Below are 19,653 nucleotides of genomic sequence, written 5' to 3'. Positions count from 1 at the left end.
ATTTCTTTTGCCTTAAGTAGGTACGAGTGAAATCTACATATATCACTTATATAAATATATATATATATATTATTTATTATACACATGAAAATACACCTTACAAGACAATACTAGACGTGTGTTTGTGTTATCTTGCTGTGTCAAAGGCTAAGTTTGTGAATGGAAGTGACATGTTTTGCAATGCAAGATTAAAGTTAATTCCAAGTATTGTTGAATGATATTGGATGGTCAAGTGCGTGTGATGTTGGAACAAAAACTTGTCTACCGAGGAAGGTTGTATCCCGTAGTACTTGAGGCAAGCCAATTTCTTAGAAATTGATATAGATATTTGACCATCATTTGTGGCGAGGAGTATCATCTTTACTAATCATCTTTGATTTTTATCAAAGATTTGATCGCAATGACGAGGAAGAAAGGGTATTGGTTTGGTGGGAGGCGTTGGGCCAAGGTTTTTTTTTTAATTCTCTAGTCCTTATCATCAAATAAAGTTATTAGGTGGTTTTTGATTAAAATGCAAAGTTTTGAAGTCTTTTTTATTAGTTTTCTTTAAAAATAAAAGTTATTATTAAGGATAAAAACAAGAATTGAGTTAAATTTGATTTGTGCGGGGATGATGTATGGAAAAGTAATTTTCAATTTTCATACACATTAAATTCTTAGTTTCAAGTTAGTGGATGCCATATTTCACACAATGAATGGAAAAGGCAAGTAAGGAAAATCAAATGGAGAAGGTAGCTAAAATTCCTCATTTTCCACATCATATATGAGAAATGCTAAGGAGACTCTCAAAGTGAGATTTTGTACTCTCTGTCATTTCACAGCTTCATGTTAATTCCTACACCAACATTATAAATCATTGTGCAAAAAACATAAGATGACAGAGGGTACATAAAGAATCTCACTTTTCAATCAATCTCCTTACCATTCCTCTACATATATTTCAAAAGGAATATCTATCGGCTTGACATACATAAAAAAATATCATTCATGATCTTCAAATTCCAAGAGCTAATGCTTTGAATTGCCCTTTTTGACCCACAAGACAAACTAGAATGAAACCAGTGTTTGAATTTCAGGGGGGTTAATGCTAATATATGAAACAACAATTTTGATCAAATTAACACTAATGCTAGAAGGTAAAGTCAACGATCTTCAATCCTGAAGCCTCGTACCTTTCTTGCAGCATGTCTATGTGCGTCAGTGTGTGTGTGCGGAGATTAACAGTTGTAATTAGTACCTTAATTCTATGACAAATACGAATCATACCCTACCCCAACCTTAAAATCAACATAAACCATCATTTGAATGAACAGCAGCAAATTCTAAATGCACATTATGGCTAAACAGCAAAAAGAAAGAAATGCTACGATCAGTGCATTAGTAACAGTGGCATTAGAAACATACCTTGTTCGTTTCACATCATCGATGTAATTGGCCCTTGTCGTGCCATATAATGCACAGAGTCAACGTGCACAAGTCCTTGCTGCCTCAGACAAAAATCATTATTCAGCATTTAGTGTCACTAAACCAAAGAAAGGTATAACGGAAACTTCGCAGACACGACAAAGCCAAGACTTATACAGTTCTACCATTGCAACTGAAAATAGCAACAACAATACACAGCCATTATTTATTCCACAAGATCTTTCAGCTTTGCAATAACAATTGTAATGGTACCTTCATCTTGCTACGTAAACCACTTTCAGTTTATAGCATGCATGAGAACATAGGAACTTTGAGCTAATCACAAAATTACTCGTATAAGTAGAATTAACTAACCAATTTTCGGTAAAAAATGGGACCATCCAACTGTCTTCCCTACGGTACCTCCTACTACCTGAACATGCCCTTGCTTAGTTTTCAAGAAACTCCACAATGTGATTAGAGTAGGCTAAGGGAAGAATGGAGGACCTAATGGAAACAATAAAATAGCATATCATCCAACAATAATCATCCAACAATGCAGATTGCAGATAACAACGAGGGACCTCAACAGCAAAACTTGCATCAGCAGCAGAAAATGGTAACATTCTACCAAATTTAGGGTTTACAAATCTATTACTGACCCTTTTTCAGGTCCTTGTCATTAGAGCTAACTATGTTACTAGAGTCGTGACTTGGAGATGATTTAGCCACTAAATTTTCAGTAGAGTACTTCTTAATTCTCAAGGAAATAACAACGCTTGACACAATTCCTAGTAGAGGAAAAAGGTACGACCAAATTTGAGATTTCTGAGAGCCAGATGCCGAAGAAACAGTAGCACCAGCCAGGCTGCCAATGGATGTGTTTTGTAAAATCATCGGCATGCATCCAATAACCGTTGGCAGCAGAAAATCCACAACAAACCGAACTTTTGTAGCAGCAAGGGCGTAATTTATAATGTAAGATGGCATCGGCGAGAACCGGGCGAGTAGGACAAACCTCCAACCATCTCGCTCAACTCCTCTTGATAGGACATTGAAGTACTTATTCTTCTGGACCCAGTCCATTGCTGAACTTGAGCTCTTGAATATTAACCTGGAAACGGCACAACATCAAAGCAGTTCCTAGAACCAATCGCTGAAAACACACAAATTTAAACTGCAGCCTAATTAACAGAGCATAATCCCAACAAACTGGCACAGGGGCAATTAGGCCATCTCCAACCAAAGGGTCCAGAGGGCCAGAGGGCTGAAAATAACCCTAAAACCGTCTCCAACCGAGGGCTAGGCCAGAGGGCTCTGGAATCTGCGAGGGCCCCACGGGATCGGAGAGGGCTGGAGGGCTGGAGGGCTGGCTATTTTTTTTTTTAATGTTTCCTATTGTTGTCGGTTAAAACCGACAGCATTAAAGAGCTTTTTTTTTTTTTAATAGTTCTACTAACCGACACTAATAGTTTAAAATGTTTTTTAATGTAACGGCTAGCTGAGTCAGCTAGCCGTTGCAACTAGCCGTTGGTTTTTTTTTTTTTTTTTTTTTAATTTTTTTTAAACATTTTTTTCTTCTATAAATATGGTGAAGTTCTTTCAATTCTTCACTTCATTTGCAATATTTCCTTCTTCAATATTTTTCAATATTTCCTTCAATATATTTCTCAATATTTCCTTCAATATATTTTCTAATATTTCCTTCATCTATAATATTTGTTTCAATTTTTCAATATTTATTTCAATATATTTTCCAATATTTCCTTCATCTATAATATTTGTTTCAATATTTCCTTCATCTATAATATTTCTTCATTTCATTTGCAATATTTCCTTCAATATTTCCTTCATTTTTTTTCAAAAAAAATGGCCTCATCTGCAATGAAAGGTAGGGCTTGGACCCGAAAAGAAGATGAAGCTCTTTGCAAGGCTTATAGATGGATCTCAGAAGATAGTGTGAGGGGGATTTCTCAAACAAGTGAAGGTGTTTGGACTCGTGTGTCCAAAAAATACTTAGAGTTCTACGAAGGCACCATTCCACCGAATACCCGAAACCACGAAAGTTGTTCTTCAAGATGGAAGAAACATCTTCATCCAAGTTTGAATAAATGGCATCAAGCACTATTAGCAGCAGCAAGTAGACATGAAAGCGGCGCCAATTACTATGACGAAGTTAGTGTTTTTACAGTTTATTTTAAATGTTTAATTATATTACATTAATTTCGTGAATTAATTTCCTAAAATTTTTTTAATTATATTTTCTAGGTACGCCAAGCGGAGAAATTGTATATGGAGAGCAGCTCAAAACCCTTTCAGTTTCACGGTTGTTGGGAAATTTGTAAAGGGTGGGTGTTATTTGAAGATCCACCTCAACATAGAGTGGATTATTTGGAGGCTGCATCCCCATCTGTAGATATGAATGAAGATGGATCTCCTACCATTCAACAAACAAGGGTAGAAAATCCGACTCCGTCCGAAATTTCTTCACCTAGGGCTATGGGACGAAACAAGGCCCGAAGGTTGAGGGAAAAGGGCAAGGCAAATGCTGATTACGCCGCTCAACATGAAGTGGCGGCCTCATTTCGATTACTGGCGGAGCAAAATGCCCGTGAGGCGGAAGAAAGGAAGTGTAGACATGAAGAGCGAGCCAAACAAATACAAGAAGAGATGGATGATAAGAATATGGAAAGGAACACTTCGAATTACACTCCAATGAGTAAGGCCTATTTTGATAGGAAAAAAAAAGAAATTATGGTTCGGCGGCAATTGTTTACCTCTGACTATACTCCTACAATGCCGGATGATGAAGATGATATTGATTATGGATATTAAATTTAAGTCGTCGTAATTTTTAAATTTAAGTTAATGTTGTTTTTAAATTTAATTTGTAGTGTTTAAATATAAGTTGTTGTTTTTAAATTTAAGTTGTTGTAGTTTTTAAATTTAAATAATAAATTATGTTTGACCCTATGGCCCTTTGGCCCTCGGTTGGAGACGGTTTTTTGTGACAGGGCTAAAACGAGTCCTTTGGCCCTCTGGCCCTCGGTTGGAGACAGAGGCAAATATGGCCCTGTACTGTTCATTAAAATATTAATATCTTGGAGAATCTTGGAGGGCCAAAGGGCTCAAATGAGCCCTCTGGCCAGCCTTCGGTTGGAGATGGCCTTAGAGTTGATGAGGTCTTACATATTAGCACACCTCCCGTTATGGTACTGATACCTCTTCAAAGGTATTAATATGCATTCCCCATTGCAGCAGGGAGGTTAATTCTTTTGCATAGGCCCTCATCTAAATCAAAATTCAAAACAAACCCGTCCTCACTCAAAATCGAACCTGATTCTCTCAACGAATGGGGTGGACAACTCAACATAAAGCTAACAATTTTAACTACATCCAATCCTCTATTACTTAGAAGCTTAGAGCCACCTCTACGGAATCATAAGTATCCCGGCATTCTCTCACTAAATAGTGAAAAGGGTATTAGTCATTTTGTGCTGGGGTGATTCCAATTGTAATTTTGCAATAAAGTTTTCACCTTTCACCCATCACAACAAGAAAAAGCATAAAACTTGCATAAACTTTGTTTCACAGCAATTGAAAAATGATCACTGTCCAGTGTCTAATGTCTATCAGTTACCAAATATAAGAGTGATATTCTCTATATTTAGATTAAAGGGAGACTAAGTTACCCAAATCATTTGTCAAATTGCTCAAACGAAAAGGGAAAGCATTAAAATTTGAGTAATACCTGCCAATCCAGAACGAGAGGGAAGCGCCGAGCAGCTTGGCGGCAAAGACGCAGAGGATAGCCGGGAAGAAGCCGAAGAGCATTGAAGCGGCGGCCTCGAAGAAGACGGCGTAGGGCAGGCAGAGAGCGAGAGTGAGAGTGTGGATCGCAACGTACAGTGGGATGGCCCATACTCCCAGCCGATCGGACAATTCAGCAAACACCTTGAGCAAAGCGTCCTTGTCCAACCCGTAGTGCTTGCTCAGCTCCCTCCCTGTTCCGATTATCGCCACCGCAGCCCCGATTGTCCACCACCTCTTCGCCATTTTGCCTACTCTCGTCAACTCCCTCTCTCTGCGGGATACGGAATACAATACTCAGATGAGTCCTGATGGGCCGGACGCAGTTTCATGAAGGCTAATGCATCATATTTGGGCCACTTTCTTTTTGGGTTTTTTGGGCTTTGGCCTCACGTCTTCTATAATATTTTTTTTTACAACTAATAATCTATAATCCAAGGCTTTTATGCACTAATGACGGGCTTACTTATATGCAATCGAAGTTGGAATTATTTGTATTCTTGACTTCCTTCCATCTGCTAAAACATTAGTATTGAAATAAAAGAAAGATGAACTTCGGCTTTCACTTTCATGCTACATAGTATTAAAGGTTACGAGCATTAGATGGTCGGGATTTATAGGAACACAATAAAATAAATAATTCAAATGAATCTATGGCATCCAATACTCGTAGCATGAAAGAATTTTCTGTTAACTTCACCTTAAAATCATAATCCAATACCTAAAAAGTTAATAATCAAATCAAGTAAAGGAGACTAATGGATATCACTTTCTCCCCCATGATTCATGGCTTCCTTCCTTCCGACTTCCATGTAATTAAACATATTTTTAGAAAAAAACCACGAGCTTCAAATTTGTATAATGTTTCGTCATGACAACGGCAAAACGGATAGAACGCACAAAGACAATTACTTTTGAGAATAAATAGTAAATATCATTGACTGACCTTGCCTGAACAATGGCAAATGGGTGGGAGTGCTCTGGTAAACTGGTCAGGCAATTGGCACCGACATGTGTCGTATTTACCAATTTGCTCGACTTGGCTTTCAGTCCTTTTCCTTGAACACCTTTGTGATGAGTAATTTTCCTTCAACTTGAACATCTGAACACGTGCGTTTCCACTCGGCTAGCCTGGTCAAAGACAGAATGATCGTTCCACTTGAAGAAAAACAAATGATATTCAACACGTTTCATTTTATGGTTGTACTGTGGTTGTACTGTGTTTTTCCAAAGCGGACGAGACCGGATTGGTGGATGAGATGTCGATGAAGCTTTTGTATGTGTGGTAATGCTAGTGTGCATTTGCGTGACTCAACGACAACTTCCTTCTTATTAAGCTTCAAAACAATCTCCCCGCACATAGTATTTGGTTCATCGTATCAAAAGACTTTTATGTAGAAAGTTTGACTTATTGTTGGCGATTTATACTTATTTATATTTGTGAGTTCACGTGATGAGTGTTGTAAAATCATACGTCGGTGATTTATACTTATTTATATTTGTGAGTTAACATGATAAATGTTGTAAACTCATACATAGAAATTAAAAATATGTTCTGATCATGTGACAAGTGTTGTAAATTCGTATGTGAAAATAAGAATATATTATGGTAATAGCAAAAGCTCTTCCTTTATGTATGTAAAATCAAAATAAAATAGTTGGATCCACCAAGATAACACCATGAGAAGTTGTATATTGACTCAGTTTAGAAAAATTAAAATTAAAAACCATCATCACAATAGAAAATTTGAATTTCAATATCTCTATTGACACCCCATGTTAGTTTATTGTCTCTTATCTTTTCTAATAATAATTATTTGTTATGGGTGAGGGTTTCTAATGTTTAGTTGGGTCGTACTTCTTGTTCCATCAAACTTGTCGATGTATACTTTTACTCTAACAAAATGAAACAGAAGTGTTTCTTCTGGTGGGCTGAGACACCTATATTGACACTGTTTTAGTGCAAAATTCTGCACGGACAATTTTGGAAATGCAGGCTGGAACGTAGGCCTTGCCAACTTTGCTTGACTTGCAAGTTGAGGAGAGACTATAATTATAATACAAGACAAGCGAGCTCTAAAATCATAAACATATGATAATTAAGAATTTTCATGTCATGTGAGGGGATAGATAGTTAAATATAGAGTGTTATAGAACGACTGATACTTGAGTTTTGGTTCATTTTTAATCAAAAACAGGTAAGTTTTGTTAAACTTGACATTTGTAGAGTAGTTTGTTATGTTTCATTGGTGAAAGCACCAAATTTGTAAAAAATCTATAGCGCGTGAGGAAAAGATGAAAGTATAGTAAGAGAAGAACCACCATGCAATTGAGTTCGCAGCACATGATAAGATTGGAATACTTTGTTTTTGTCAAATTTCCATTGACAAGCTTCTCTAAGTAAGACGAGAATGTGACGATACAAAAAAATACGTACGATTAGTATGTTAAATAGTTAATTATTATGGGAAGAAAAATTAGTGAGAATCGAACCCATACTAAACTTAAATATGATTGTTTTTTGTCATGGCGATCAAGCGTCACTTGCGAAGGTGGTAAGATTTAAGAATTCCTTGTAGTGTGGATAGTTTATATTTCAAGCGTAAAAGTACATCTTCAGAATTTTGTTGAAGTTTTCACAGTTGAGTGCATGCCAAGTGCCAACAAAGAAACACAAATCCTTGTCGTACCGCAACCTAATTAATTTTAATTCTAAGTTATATGGAGGTAGCTGAAAGGGGAAACCACAATCCAGCAGTGTGTTGGTTAAAGTGAGACTCCTCTGGTACAAATTTGAACAACCGTGCATATATTTTTATCGAAGTGCTACCATTTGCTTAAAATATTGTCTAAACCATGTGTACGTCGCATATTTTTAAAAAAAAAAATTATGAAGTAAGCGCGATATTTTATTGATAACCAACGCATTACATAAGATCATAGATGAGGAGGTCCTGAATGAAATCAGGAGGATCCTCTAACCATATAAATTCATTACCAATGGAAATGGCAAACTTAGCTAATCTATGGGCAACCCCATTACAAGTTCTTGGCACATGCACAAATTGGACCGGGGAAACCAACTCCGCCACAGACCTGACATCCTCCGCTAGCAAACAAAACTCGGACAAACCCCGAAAGTTGTTGTTGATAGTAGCAATAGCAAGTGCAAAATCACTCTCCACAATAACCCGAACTGATAAGATGCAGTCGTTTGAATTTAACAGGTGATAATCTCTTTGTGATAATCTCTTCTGACTACAAATGTTTATAAAAATCATTTTTGAACTCTAATGCAAGCGTAAAATTAGCCGATGTGGGATTATACTCAAAGGAGGATTCTCTCCCTTTCTTTTTTATCTTATTTGAATGGTTACGGTTAAATCATGTCAATATCTTATTTTGATTTTTTAATATAGACAATAAGACAAAAGACAAAGTGTGAGAGGAGGTGGGGGCAGGGGATGAAAATAGTAGGAGATAAAATCCTATTCCATTACACTATCTACAATCTGCACATATATTAAAAGTAAACGTTTTAGTGGTCATGAGATTTGAAATTGATAAAAGTTATCCCTGAGTTTGTTCACCATTAATCATTTTGGTCATTCCGTAAAAAAATCTCCATTAAACAAGGATAAAATGATAAAAAAAAATACCCTCAAATTTTTGTCAAATCATTTTGGCCAAGTATTTTTGTCATTTTGGTCCAAATTTATCACAATTTTTCACAAAGTACCAAAATGATTGGTGGTGGATGAAGTCAGAGACCATTTTTATTGATTTTAAAGTGAGGAGTTATGTCAATCTCAATGACCAAATTTGTAAATGAAATGATGTGTCGCTAATAGGAAATAAGCATGTGAATCAACATTTAAGTAATAGTTCAATCATTAACGTCCATATCACTTGGTTTACAAAATCTGATTTAAAATTTTAGTCTCCCTAGCATTACCCAAAATATAATATTTAAAGATACGCACATGAGAGATGTTATATAGACACTCTTAAAAGTAGAACTCTCTGTGAACTATTGGCTACCTCATATTTTTGGCACAATTGACTAATACAAATGGGGAAATGGATTCTCTCCGGATCCCTTCCTCCTAATCCACCAAATCTCGGGATTTGGACCGTTGAAATTTGATCCAACGGCTAAAGTTATTATAACTTTTAAAGTGGACCCCTGTTTGTAGCCGTTTGATCAAATTTCAACGGTCCGAATCCCCAAACTTGATGGATTAGGAGGATACAAAGTTTTCTAGAAGGAGTTATGGCAGTTTTAGTACATGAAAGTTGGGCTACGCGCGAATACAAAGTTTTCTAGAAACGTGTATCAATGTGGCAGACTAAAGGAAGATTAAAATTCCTATTTATTAGGAGTTTTAACCAGTTGAAGAAAGCCAAAACATCTGAGAAAAAGTAAATAAAAAGTCTTTAATATAATGAGACTTTAAAACTCATTAAGCTTGATAAGGAAAAGAAGGCTAATTGCCTTGTCGGATACAACTAGAAGGGGAATGAAGGAGGATCCCTAATCAGACCAGCATAGGGAGCGTGAGATATAAAAAGCTGAGAAACAAAAGAGAAAAAAAGGAAGATAGGCAGCAGCAGCCACTAAAACAGAAAAAGAACAACCCACGGCGAAAGGGAGAAAAATGAAGGACCAGAGCACCGTTCTGCAATTCGTCATCGAAGAGTTTCTTGTTCTCCTTTTACTTCCTGTTTTGTTTGTCCTTACTCCCCATTTAAATTATGAGTAACTAAATTTCATAGTTGGGACTTGGTTGAAGTCCTAATCATGTTTCCTTGAGTATTTTCGATACACTTTTGTTACAAGACAATTTGTTGATGCTTTAGTGATTAATTCCAGTTTTAATTCCAATCATATTGAGTTATTTTATGATTGATCACCATAGAATAGCTTTGTAATTGAGTTCGCTACATGGGTAAATTTGGATGATCGAGTCTTGTACCTATGCCAAGTAACAAGAGAACTAGTTACGGTTCTTGGAATTCATTATTTCGGATAACCGAAATAGATACTATGTTCTAGGATTCGTGTGTTTGTCGATTTCCATTGTATTATACTTTCTTGGAGTGCAACTTAGTAGATACCATACTAAATACTTCGAGAATGAAAAAAGTTAGTGTAGACACCCATGCCTAATTCGTTGTTTAGGGAAATCAATAGCTTAAAGAGTAGATACCATGCCTTTAGGTTGACAAACGTTAAGCATCTATAATCTGTTTTGGATCATAGTGTGTATCAGTTGCATAGGCGAAAAAGATTCGAGATGGAAGTCAAGTTTTAACCGTTCAAATATCGTTTTCAAAACCTTTATTGCTAAATACTTTTATTTGCCTACGTTCTTTATATTGAGTTTTAATACTTAAACTTAAGGCATCTCAAACTATTTTGTTAAACCTTTATGTGCATATTCACTAGTTTTGTGAATTAATTAATTTAAATGGTTAGGAATCATACTCTAGATACATATTAGTGCAATCCTCGTGAGAATAATCTTGTACTTGCTTTCTATACTATGTGTTTGATCGTATGCACTTACGAGTTTAAAATGTGCGAATAGTAGCTTAATATTTAGGTTGCTAAATGTATAACATAATGGTAGTGTGCGCGTCACATCTTGGGTGGTGTTACTCTTACGTCCATCGGGAAATGCATTCTCCTCTCCTCTCACCCTTCCTTTAAACCATGCAACGCATAAAGGACCAGTCCCACAGAAATTACAGATATATTCTTTTTCACCTAAGCAACAAAAAATATATAAAATAAAGATTTCTATATTTGGTACTCTTGGTTTCTTATTTCAACCCAAGAATATTCTAAACTAATAGTCTTATCTTATCCACGTAAAGAAAATAAAAAATAAAAACAAACATTGTGTTGACCAACTTGCATAACTCATATCTTAACGTTTTTGATAACCTTTCGTATTTTTCTTATTTATATTGGGGTATAGATTGACATTCGTGTCTATTTGAATTCTTAACTAGTAATTATATGGCTACACACCTAATACTTCTTGTACATTGCTGTATACTACAGACTGAAATTCGTAGATGACGCACGTCGAACCGTATATATACATCTTCGCTCCTTTTCTCTCCATAATAATTTTATGTGCTCATCTGGCTCTTCTGACTGCAATAAGTTGATGTTCCCTCATGCATATCGTGCCAAATATAAGGATAAAATTATGAATCGAGCATGGCCGCATATGGAATAGTATAAAGCATATCCTGTCAAATTACTATTTAGTATCTACACTAAATTATTTTTCTCAAAGCCGATTTATTTTGCAAGTAATCATTAACCATTGTAGTGAAAAGATGTTGAGTTTTTGTATGACGGCGTGAGTTCGAACCATGTCGTTAACTAATATAACATTTAATCTCATAAAATCTACCCTTGACCAAAAAAAAAAAAACCGATTTATTTTTTTTATATTTATTCAATACAGAAAAATGTGAGTAATTTATGAGGGTGGGTGGGGTTTGGAGTTTTGCATAAATATAAGGCGGGATCTGGGATTTAAAAACTAGGCCTCAATTGGCGTTCGAGAAGAAATTGCAGTCAAACCAAAGTGTCAAACTTTCAAATTAAAAATAAAAAAAAGTAGAAAGCAAAGCTTTACCCGGGTCTACCGCCCCCCCTCCTCTCTCTCTCTCTCTCTCTCTTCAGTCCTGCTCTAAAATCCAAGCTGTCTAATTGGAAAACTTGTATGAATGCAATCGTGACATTTCGTGTTAATGATTGAACGTTATATGAATGAAAATTTATATATATTCTTGTATCTTTAGGACAGAAGCTAAAATAAGGATTACTCCTGAATTGAACAGTATACAGTCTGCATCTAATGTTTGAAATATCTTTGATAAGGTCGATATTTCCGTAAAAATATAAAAAAAAAATCAGATAAAGATATGAAAAGTGGAGTGAAATTTAGACTTCACCCATATTTTAGAAACTCTTAAATTTCGGCTAAATTCGATAAATTTCGTCGATATTTCCATTATATAAGTAAATATCAACAAACTGCCAAATGACATTCCTTAAAGATTTATTTTAAATTTCCACATTTTTGAACAAATTTTTATTATTTCCATCGAGAGTAACTAAAATCGATATATCTGTCGATACTTTCACAAATTTATATATTGATATTTCCACCGACACTGATTTTTAAACATTGCCTACAGCTTAATCAAGATATACTCTCTCTACATTTAGTTCTAATTTCCTATGGATAATTTTAGATTAAATTAAAATAATGTTGGAATTAAAATAAACTATAATGTATTTTACTAGTCTTGTTTCCATTTGAAATTATATATAAACCCCAAGAAACCCACCTCATATCTTGTTAGCTTCTAATCAATTTTCTCAACCCCACACACCATACCCAAAAGCCACAACCCTTTTCGCTCCCTCACTAATTTAATCGAACACCTTATCATCATCCATCTTTCTGCAATCAACGTATATGCTCAAGGTTCCCAACCAATTACATCTCTCCGATCTCACTCATTGACAAATGAAGTTGCGGTTCTTCGCACACCAAATGGTGCCGTGGTGCTTCCAATTAATGGGCAGCCACCACGTATCTCGCGCGCAGCTCCGTTCCAAAGACAAAGCCCGCCCGATCGGCACCATCAAGCTCATCAAATCGGACGGGCTTGTGTTGGTCTACCACCAACCAATCCACGTTTCGGAAGTCACGTCGGAGTTTCCGAAACACCAAGTGTGCCGGTCCGATTCTTTTTACATCGGGCAGAAGATCCCGGCACTGTCGGAGGATGACCAGCTCCAGCTCGGCCACAAGTACTTTCTCCTCCCCCAGCAGTTTTTCCAATCCGTGCTTTCGTTCGTCACCATTGCTTCCTTCAGCAACACCAAAGACTCGTCCAGAAACGCGTTTCTTAGAAAGGCCGCGAGCTGCGAGCCGTTCGATATACAGAAAACGCCTTCTGGGTGTTTGAGAATACGCGTTTCGGATGAGTTTATATCGCAGCTGCTGGAGGAAAAAAAGCTCAATGAGGAAGAGGACACGGCGGCGACGGAAGCCAAGAGCAGGGTCTGCACAACGGCTCAGCTGCAGAAGGACTACACGCAGCTTGTTGGGTCGCGGCTGTGGAAGCCGAGGCTCGAGCCCATCAGAGAGGTTCGGGAGAAGAGAAGAAAGCTTTCTTCTTTTGGGATGAGAAGATCTTGCAAGAAGAAATCTCAGCTGAATTCATCCAAAGCTTCTCAGAAGCAAAAGAGTAGTTCTGCTAATGGTTCTTCCAAAGCCAAGATCAAGATTAAATCATCAAGAAAATGATGATTAGTGCAGTTTTAATTGATGATTAGGATTTAGATGTTAATTAGGAGCACCTCTTTTGATTTTCATTGGATTGAAGTGAATATACTGATTGGTAAATACATGACTGTTTTCATGCTTCTTTCTTAGTACAATTACTTTCTAATTGCACTTTTTGCTAATCATATTACAATTAAATTCTTCTTCTTTATTTTCTCAAATGTCACTAGTCCGTGGACATGATTTTCGCACATGTCAAATTATTTTTCTTCATTAATTCTCTTTTGAATATCCGTTGCAGAATTTACTTCAATCTTTAAATGCTTGTATGTAATCGAAGTATATCTTCGTATTCTTATAGCACTTGACAATCGACATATAATTCATATTTTCGGTTGTATATTAGTTTCTCTCCTACCATATCAGCTGGTTTTTTGATGTGAATCTAATTCTGCTAAGTACAAAATCAACCCAAGTTGGAGGAGCTTGGGTTGTGCAGATTCTCCAGAAAGGAATGTAATGGGAGATGGGTTGGTAGGGTTGAGTGGTGCTGGCGCGTGGGTGGGTTTGGCGGAGTTGGACCGGCTGGCCAAGGCGACGAACTGGCAGTGCCAACTTTAACTTAGTTGTTTAAGATTTTGAGATAATTGGGATATCGACAAATTAGCAGTCAAAATGGGTCACCTATAGCTTTCAATCTACTCGTTTGGAAATTGGAAATATATTTACAATTGCGTTGCATGAATGAGAATGACGTGATTTGCATTCCAATCCTTGATTTGCAACGTGGACCAATGGGAGAAAATCTCGCTGATATGCATCCGCGTTATTTATGAGAATATTTTTGCTCATTACAAGTACCGTTGATTCTCATTACTTTATTTATTTTAAGATCTGTGTAATAGATAGATATAAATCTCAAATTTTAAATTTATCAAATGATAATAAATAGGGTGATAACATTACCACCCTTGAGAGTGGTGAGAAAAAATACGAGACAGGATCCTCGTTGGATCATCTTACATCGTGTGACTAATTTTTGTCAGATACTGTTTATATTCAATTTTAAATAAAAAAATTACGATGATTTTTTACCGCATGATGTACGATGTACGATGAACGGATGTAATTGGAGAATTCTCATGATCCTTACAAAGAGAATCCGACGAGGATTCGGCTAGCAAAAATACACCTATCATTTATAAGAGAAGGACTTTGACTGCTTTGACTGGGACACCACGTGTAACTCAATTTATCATGTCCATTTAAGTTGTTTTTATTTACAAGACACCTCTAATAAAAGTATGAGATTTTTAAGGTCTGGATCTAAGGTCTTTAACTCAAAAACAATTTTTGAGTCTAAAGTTAATAATTCTTGTTTGGTATGACTATTTTTAAAAAGTGAACTCAAAACTAACTTAAAAATTAGCTTGCTTATAAAAAACACAAAAAATCAGTTTTTAAACTCATTTTCCTCTCATTTTTTCTTTCTATCCTATCTCTTCCTATTTTTTTTTCTTTCCCCTCTCTTCGTATCTATTATGATTTTTCTCTCACCTCTCACCTCATTTTTTTTCTCCTCTCCCTCATTCAGTCATTTTCTTCTCTCTCCCCTCTCTTCCAATCTATTATGATTTTTCTATTTTCTCTCTCTTCCAATCTTTCCCCCCTCCCCAGCTTTCTGTGTCTTTATTACTCTAGATTCTCTCTATTCGTTCTTTTTCCTCTCCTTCTCTCTCCCTTTAAAGCAAGTCCACCGGGAGTGGATTGCCCGACACACAGCACCCAAAACAGGCCGGCCCCCAGCCAAATCACTTCACCCTAGCCTTATAAGCTGGCACCCAGCCCAAGCTAGGCAAGAGAACAGCCCATAATCGACATACCCAACAGCCAGGCCATCTGACGTAAGCAATCCAATGCTCGACGGCCGCAACGGTGTTGGTTGTGGGGGCTTTCACCACCAAGCACCCGAACTCAGTCGCCGCAGCCAGATCCAAGTTGTTGATGCCGACACCAGCTCTTCCCACAACCTTCAACCTCCCGCTAGAGGACTCAAACACCTCGTGGGTGACATTGGTCTCGCTACGCACAATCAACACGTCGCTGATTCAAGATCCACATTTTGGAGGCAATCGTAACCACAACAACAACTTTAATAGTCTTCTTGGACCTGGTCCTAATTCAAGATCCACATTTTCTGGTCAGAACTTCAATAATTATTCTTCTGGGAGATATTTTCAGTGTCAATTATGTCTCAAATATGGCCATGAAGCTCTCAATTGTGAGAAACTCATTCAGTTTGCATCTCAAAGATCAAACACTGGACCTCCTGTTGGCATGCCTGCTGCTACTTCTCCTCCACCGAGCTATTAGTTAACTGATAGTGAAGCTTCTCACTATGTGACACCTGATCCATCTTCTCTTAATTCTGCCATTCCCTACACTGGTAGTGATCAGCTGTTTGTTGGTAATGGCAAAGGTCTGTATATTTCTCATACTGGATCTGTTTTAATTCATACTTCCAATGCTACATTTAAACTCAATGATGTGCTTAGTTCCAAAAGCATCACATAACCTATTATCAGTTTACAAATTTGTCTATGACAATTGGGCTTCTTTGACCTTTGATCCATTTGGATTCTATATAAAGGACCTAAGCACTGGGAATATGCTTTTCCAGGGCCTCTGTGAAGATGGCTTATATCCTTTATACTGGAATGCATCTAATGGTACTTTTGGAATTGCACTCTCTCCTAAGGCATTGATGATAGCTAAGGCAGATGTTCATATCTGGCATAAAAGACTCGGACATCCATCGAGCTTAGTATTACATAATGTTGTAAATAAAAATCAACTCCCTATTATTGGTTCTGTCAATTCAGGGTCCATTTGTACTGATTGTAAGATGGGGAAGACCTCTAGATTACCATTTTCTACTTTGCCTTGTACCTCCACTAGGCCATTTCACTTACTGCATACATATGTTTATGGTCATTCTCCCACTCTTTCATGTACTAGTTACAAGTACTACCTCATTTTGGTAGATGACTATACTAAATACAGCTGGTTATATCCTATGGTTTATAAATATGATGTCCACTCAATTTTCAAGACTTTTGTTCTCAAAGTTCAAAATTTCTTTTTCTGTAAGATACAATGTCTCAAGTCCGATTCAGGGGGTGTTAAGCAAGAATTTTCAGAATTTTCTCAATGACCAGAGCATTACACATCAGTTAAGTTGTCTCCATACACCTGAATAAAACGACTATGCAGAAAGGAAGCATAGGCATGTTGTTGAAATGGGTCGGACCCTTCTTTTTCAGAGTGGTTTGGCACAAACTTTTTGGGTAGAGGATTTTCAGACTGCTATCTACATCATGAATATACTACCTCCTCAATCCTCATCTACTAGTCCTTGGGAAAAACTTTTCAATGCCATTCCTCAGTATCATACTCTCAAAGTTTTTGGATGTGCTTGCTATCCATGGTTGCAGCCCTACTCATCTAATAAACTTGATCCAAAGAGCAAGTTGTGTATTTTTCTCAGGTATAGTCTCAATCATTGTGGTTATCGCTGTTTTGATCCTGTGGCTAATAAAGTTTATATCTCAAGGCATGTTACTTTTGATGAACACTTGTTTCCTTTTAAGCAAGGCATGTTTTCTGCCTCTATTTCACCACAAGTTGCATCATCTCCCAGCTCTTCTCCTATTACTGTAACCATTCCAGTTTCTTCTTCAACATGTACTTCACATATTGCTAGTCATGATAGTTCATCACAACATCAAGCTTTTTCTATCCCTGCTAGCCATTCTTCCTCCACAGATGACACTTCACATATTCACACAGATTGCTCCACTTCTCATTAGTCTACTCAATTTCTGCCATCTGCCTATGTACCTGCACCTGTTCTACATAACTCTCATCATATGATTATAAGGGCTAAGGCTGGAATTCACAAACCAAAAGTTTTCACAGCAACAAAGCATTCCCTTCCCGCATCTGTTGATCCCCTTGCTTGTCTTCTTTCCACACCTACAACATTTTTACAAGCTTCCAAGAATTCAAACTAGATGAAAGCCATGGAGGATGAGTTTCAAGCTTTGCAATCAACTGGAACTTGGGATTTAGTTCCTTTTCATCCTAGTTTGAACTTGGTAGGTTGCAAGTGGGTGTTTAGACTCAAACATAAACCAGATGGCTCTATTGAACGGTATAAGGCCCGTCTTGTAGCTAAAGGGTTTCATCAATAAGAGGGTCTTGATTTCTCTGAGACATTCAGTCCTATTGCTAAGCCGACTACTATCATAATTCTCTTATCCATTGCTGTTTCTTATGACTGGTTTGTACATCAGCTTGATGTTAGTAATGCGTTTTTGCATGGTACATTAAAGGAAGATGTTTACATGGTCCAACCTCCTGGCTTTGTTGATCAGTCCAAACCTCAACATGTATGCAAACTCAACCGGTCTCTCTATGGTTTAAAATAGGCACATCGAGCCTGGTATGAAGCATTTCACAAGGCCACATCTTATTGGGTTTCTCACATTCCTAATCTGACACCAGTCTGTTTATAAAAAATGATTCCACCATTACTTTCATCTTGGTCTATGTTGATGATATCATAATCACTGGCAGTTCTAGCACAGTCTGTCAGTCCATTATTGCTCAGTTACAAACTATGTTTCCTGTGAAAGACTTGAGTGATATTCACTACTTTATCGGCATTGAGGTTCATAGGTCTACTAAGGATTTATTTATGCATCAGTCTAAATATGCACTGGATTTGTTAAAGAAAACTGATATGATTGGTGTCAAGCCTTGCTCCATTCCTATTGGTTCTGCTAAACTGGATCACTCAGGTTCTCATTTCTTCGATCCTACATTTTATCGCTCCACTGTTAGGGCTTTGCAGTATCTAACATGGACTTGGCCTAATTTGGCCTTTGCTGTTAATAAAGTATGTCAGTATATGCATTCTCCTCGGACAATTCACTCACAGGCAGTTAAACGGATACTTCGATATTTGAAGGGTACCCTTGATTCCGGTCTTTGGTTTACTAAAGGTCCTCAATATCTAACTACGTGGTTTAATGCAGATTGGGCAGGATGTCCTGTTGACAGAAGATCAACTAGTGACTACTGTGTCTTTCTTGGACTGAATCTCATATCCTGGAGTGCAAAGAAGCAATGCACTGTTGCCCAATTGTCTATTGAGGCCGAGTACCGGTCTCTGGCTAATACAGCCACTGAACTCAATTGGGTTTGTAAAGTATTGCAGGACATTTCCTTTCATATTCTCAAAACTCTTGCAATTTTTTGTGATAATAAAAGTGCAATTGCACTGGCCTTCAATCCTGTATTTCATGCCAGGACTAAACATGTTGAAATCGACTATCACTATATTCGAGAAAAGGTTCTCTGTGGCAAAGTCAGTGTGCATCATGTTGCTTCTCTTTTTCAACTTGCTGACATTTTTACTAAATCTTTGCCCTCTGATCTGTTTGCAGAATTGACTTCCATGCTTTCAGTGAGCTCTTCTCACTTCAGCTTGAGGGGGTGTGTTAGGAATATAATAGGACCATCAACTAGTTCTGTATGTGATTAAAGCCTTATCCTTACTTAGCTGTTAAGCTAATTGTACCTATTTATATGTATTGTACTCATTCAGTTGAATGTAATGAAATCATTCTATTCAACCATTTCTCTCTCTAGAATTCTTTCTCTCTCTATATCTAACTTTTCTCTCTCAGAGTCATGAGTTTCTACAATACCAATATCCATCATCCAATTGCTAGCCTTACCAGCGAGAGATTTTTCAGTGTGATTGGTGTATGAGATGATGTATCACGTGTCATTATACAAATGGTGGGATATGTGTGTTAAAAAGTTAATAACTTAAAAAATAAAATTTCCCATTACTTGTATAAAAATATGTAATGTACTACACATGTTCCTATCACAATAAAAAATTTCTCTTCACGAGCAAGGACATGAAATGAAGCATGGTCAAAGTTGGCCTGGTCATCAATCTAGACTGTATATTACTTTACAATCTGGACCCCTACCTATTTTTGCCCATTTCTGGTCATTCATATTATTTGACTGGGGAGTG

The 19,653-nt window shown here is 37.0% G+C and overlaps 4 protein-coding genes across 6 annotated transcripts; 3 read left to right on the top strand and 1 right to left on the bottom strand.

Annotated features, from left to right (window-relative positions):
• Nucleotides 1–1,915: 1,915 nt before the first annotated feature.
• LOC103423902 (uncharacterized) lies at nt 1,916–6,444 on the bottom strand. 3 transcript variants are annotated; one of them, XM_070810795.1, is made up of 3 exons: nt 6,161–6,444; nt 5,156–6,019; nt 1,916–2,518 (listed from the first exon to the last, which is right to left on the bottom strand). In XM_070810795.1, the coding sequence occupies exons 2-3, from the start codon at nt 5,458–5,460 to the stop codon at nt 2,059–2,061; spliced, it is 765 nt and encodes a 254-aa protein (XP_070666896.1). In that variant the 5' UTR covers nt 5,461–6,019; nt 6,161–6,444; the 3' UTR covers nt 1,916–2,058. The 3 variants fall into 3 exon arrangements, with proteins under 3 accessions (XP_070666896.1, XP_008360199.2, XP_008360198.2); XM_008361977.4 differs by having other exon boundaries at nt 5,156–5,488; XM_008361976.4 differs by lacking the exon at nt 6,161–6,444 and having other exon boundaries at nt 5,156–6,106.
• LOC139190478 (uncharacterized) lies at nt 2,949–4,375 on the top strand. Its single transcript, XM_070810794.1, has 2 exons — nt 2,949–3,579; nt 3,673–4,375. Exons 1-2 carry the CDS (start codon nt 3,274–3,276, stop codon nt 4,237–4,239), a joined length of 873 nt encoding a protein of 290 aa, XP_070666895.1. The 5' UTR covers nt 2,949–3,273; the 3' UTR covers nt 4,240–4,375.
• A 6,380-nt stretch (nt 6,445–12,824) lies between the features above and the next one.
• Nucleotides 12,825–13,559, top strand: LOC103423903 (uncharacterized). The gene has a single exon (XM_008361978.2). It carries the CDS (start codon nt 12,825–12,827, stop codon nt 13,557–13,559), a length of 735 nt encoding a protein of 244 aa, XP_008360200.2.
• Nucleotides 13,560–17,620: 4,061 nt separating this feature from the next.
• On the top strand, nt 17,621–19,146 carry LOC108172084 (uncharacterized mitochondrial protein AtMg00810-like). The gene is made up of 3 exons (XM_017329155.2): nt 17,621–17,695; nt 17,894–18,006; nt 18,105–19,146. Exons 1-3 carry the CDS (start codon nt 17,621–17,623, stop codon nt 19,144–19,146), a joined length of 1,230 nt encoding a protein of 409 aa, XP_017184644.2.
• The last annotated feature ends 507 nt before the right edge of the window (nt 19,147–19,653 follow it).

Source organism: Malus domestica, chromosome 13, assembly GCF_042453785.1.
Source record: "Malus domestica chromosome 13, GDT2T_hap1".
NCBI lineage: Eukaryota > Viridiplantae > Streptophyta > Magnoliopsida > Rosales > Rosaceae > Malus > Malus domestica.
The sequence above is the reverse complement of the archived record's forward strand: the minus strand, read 5'-3'. Positions and strand labels throughout refer to the sequence as shown.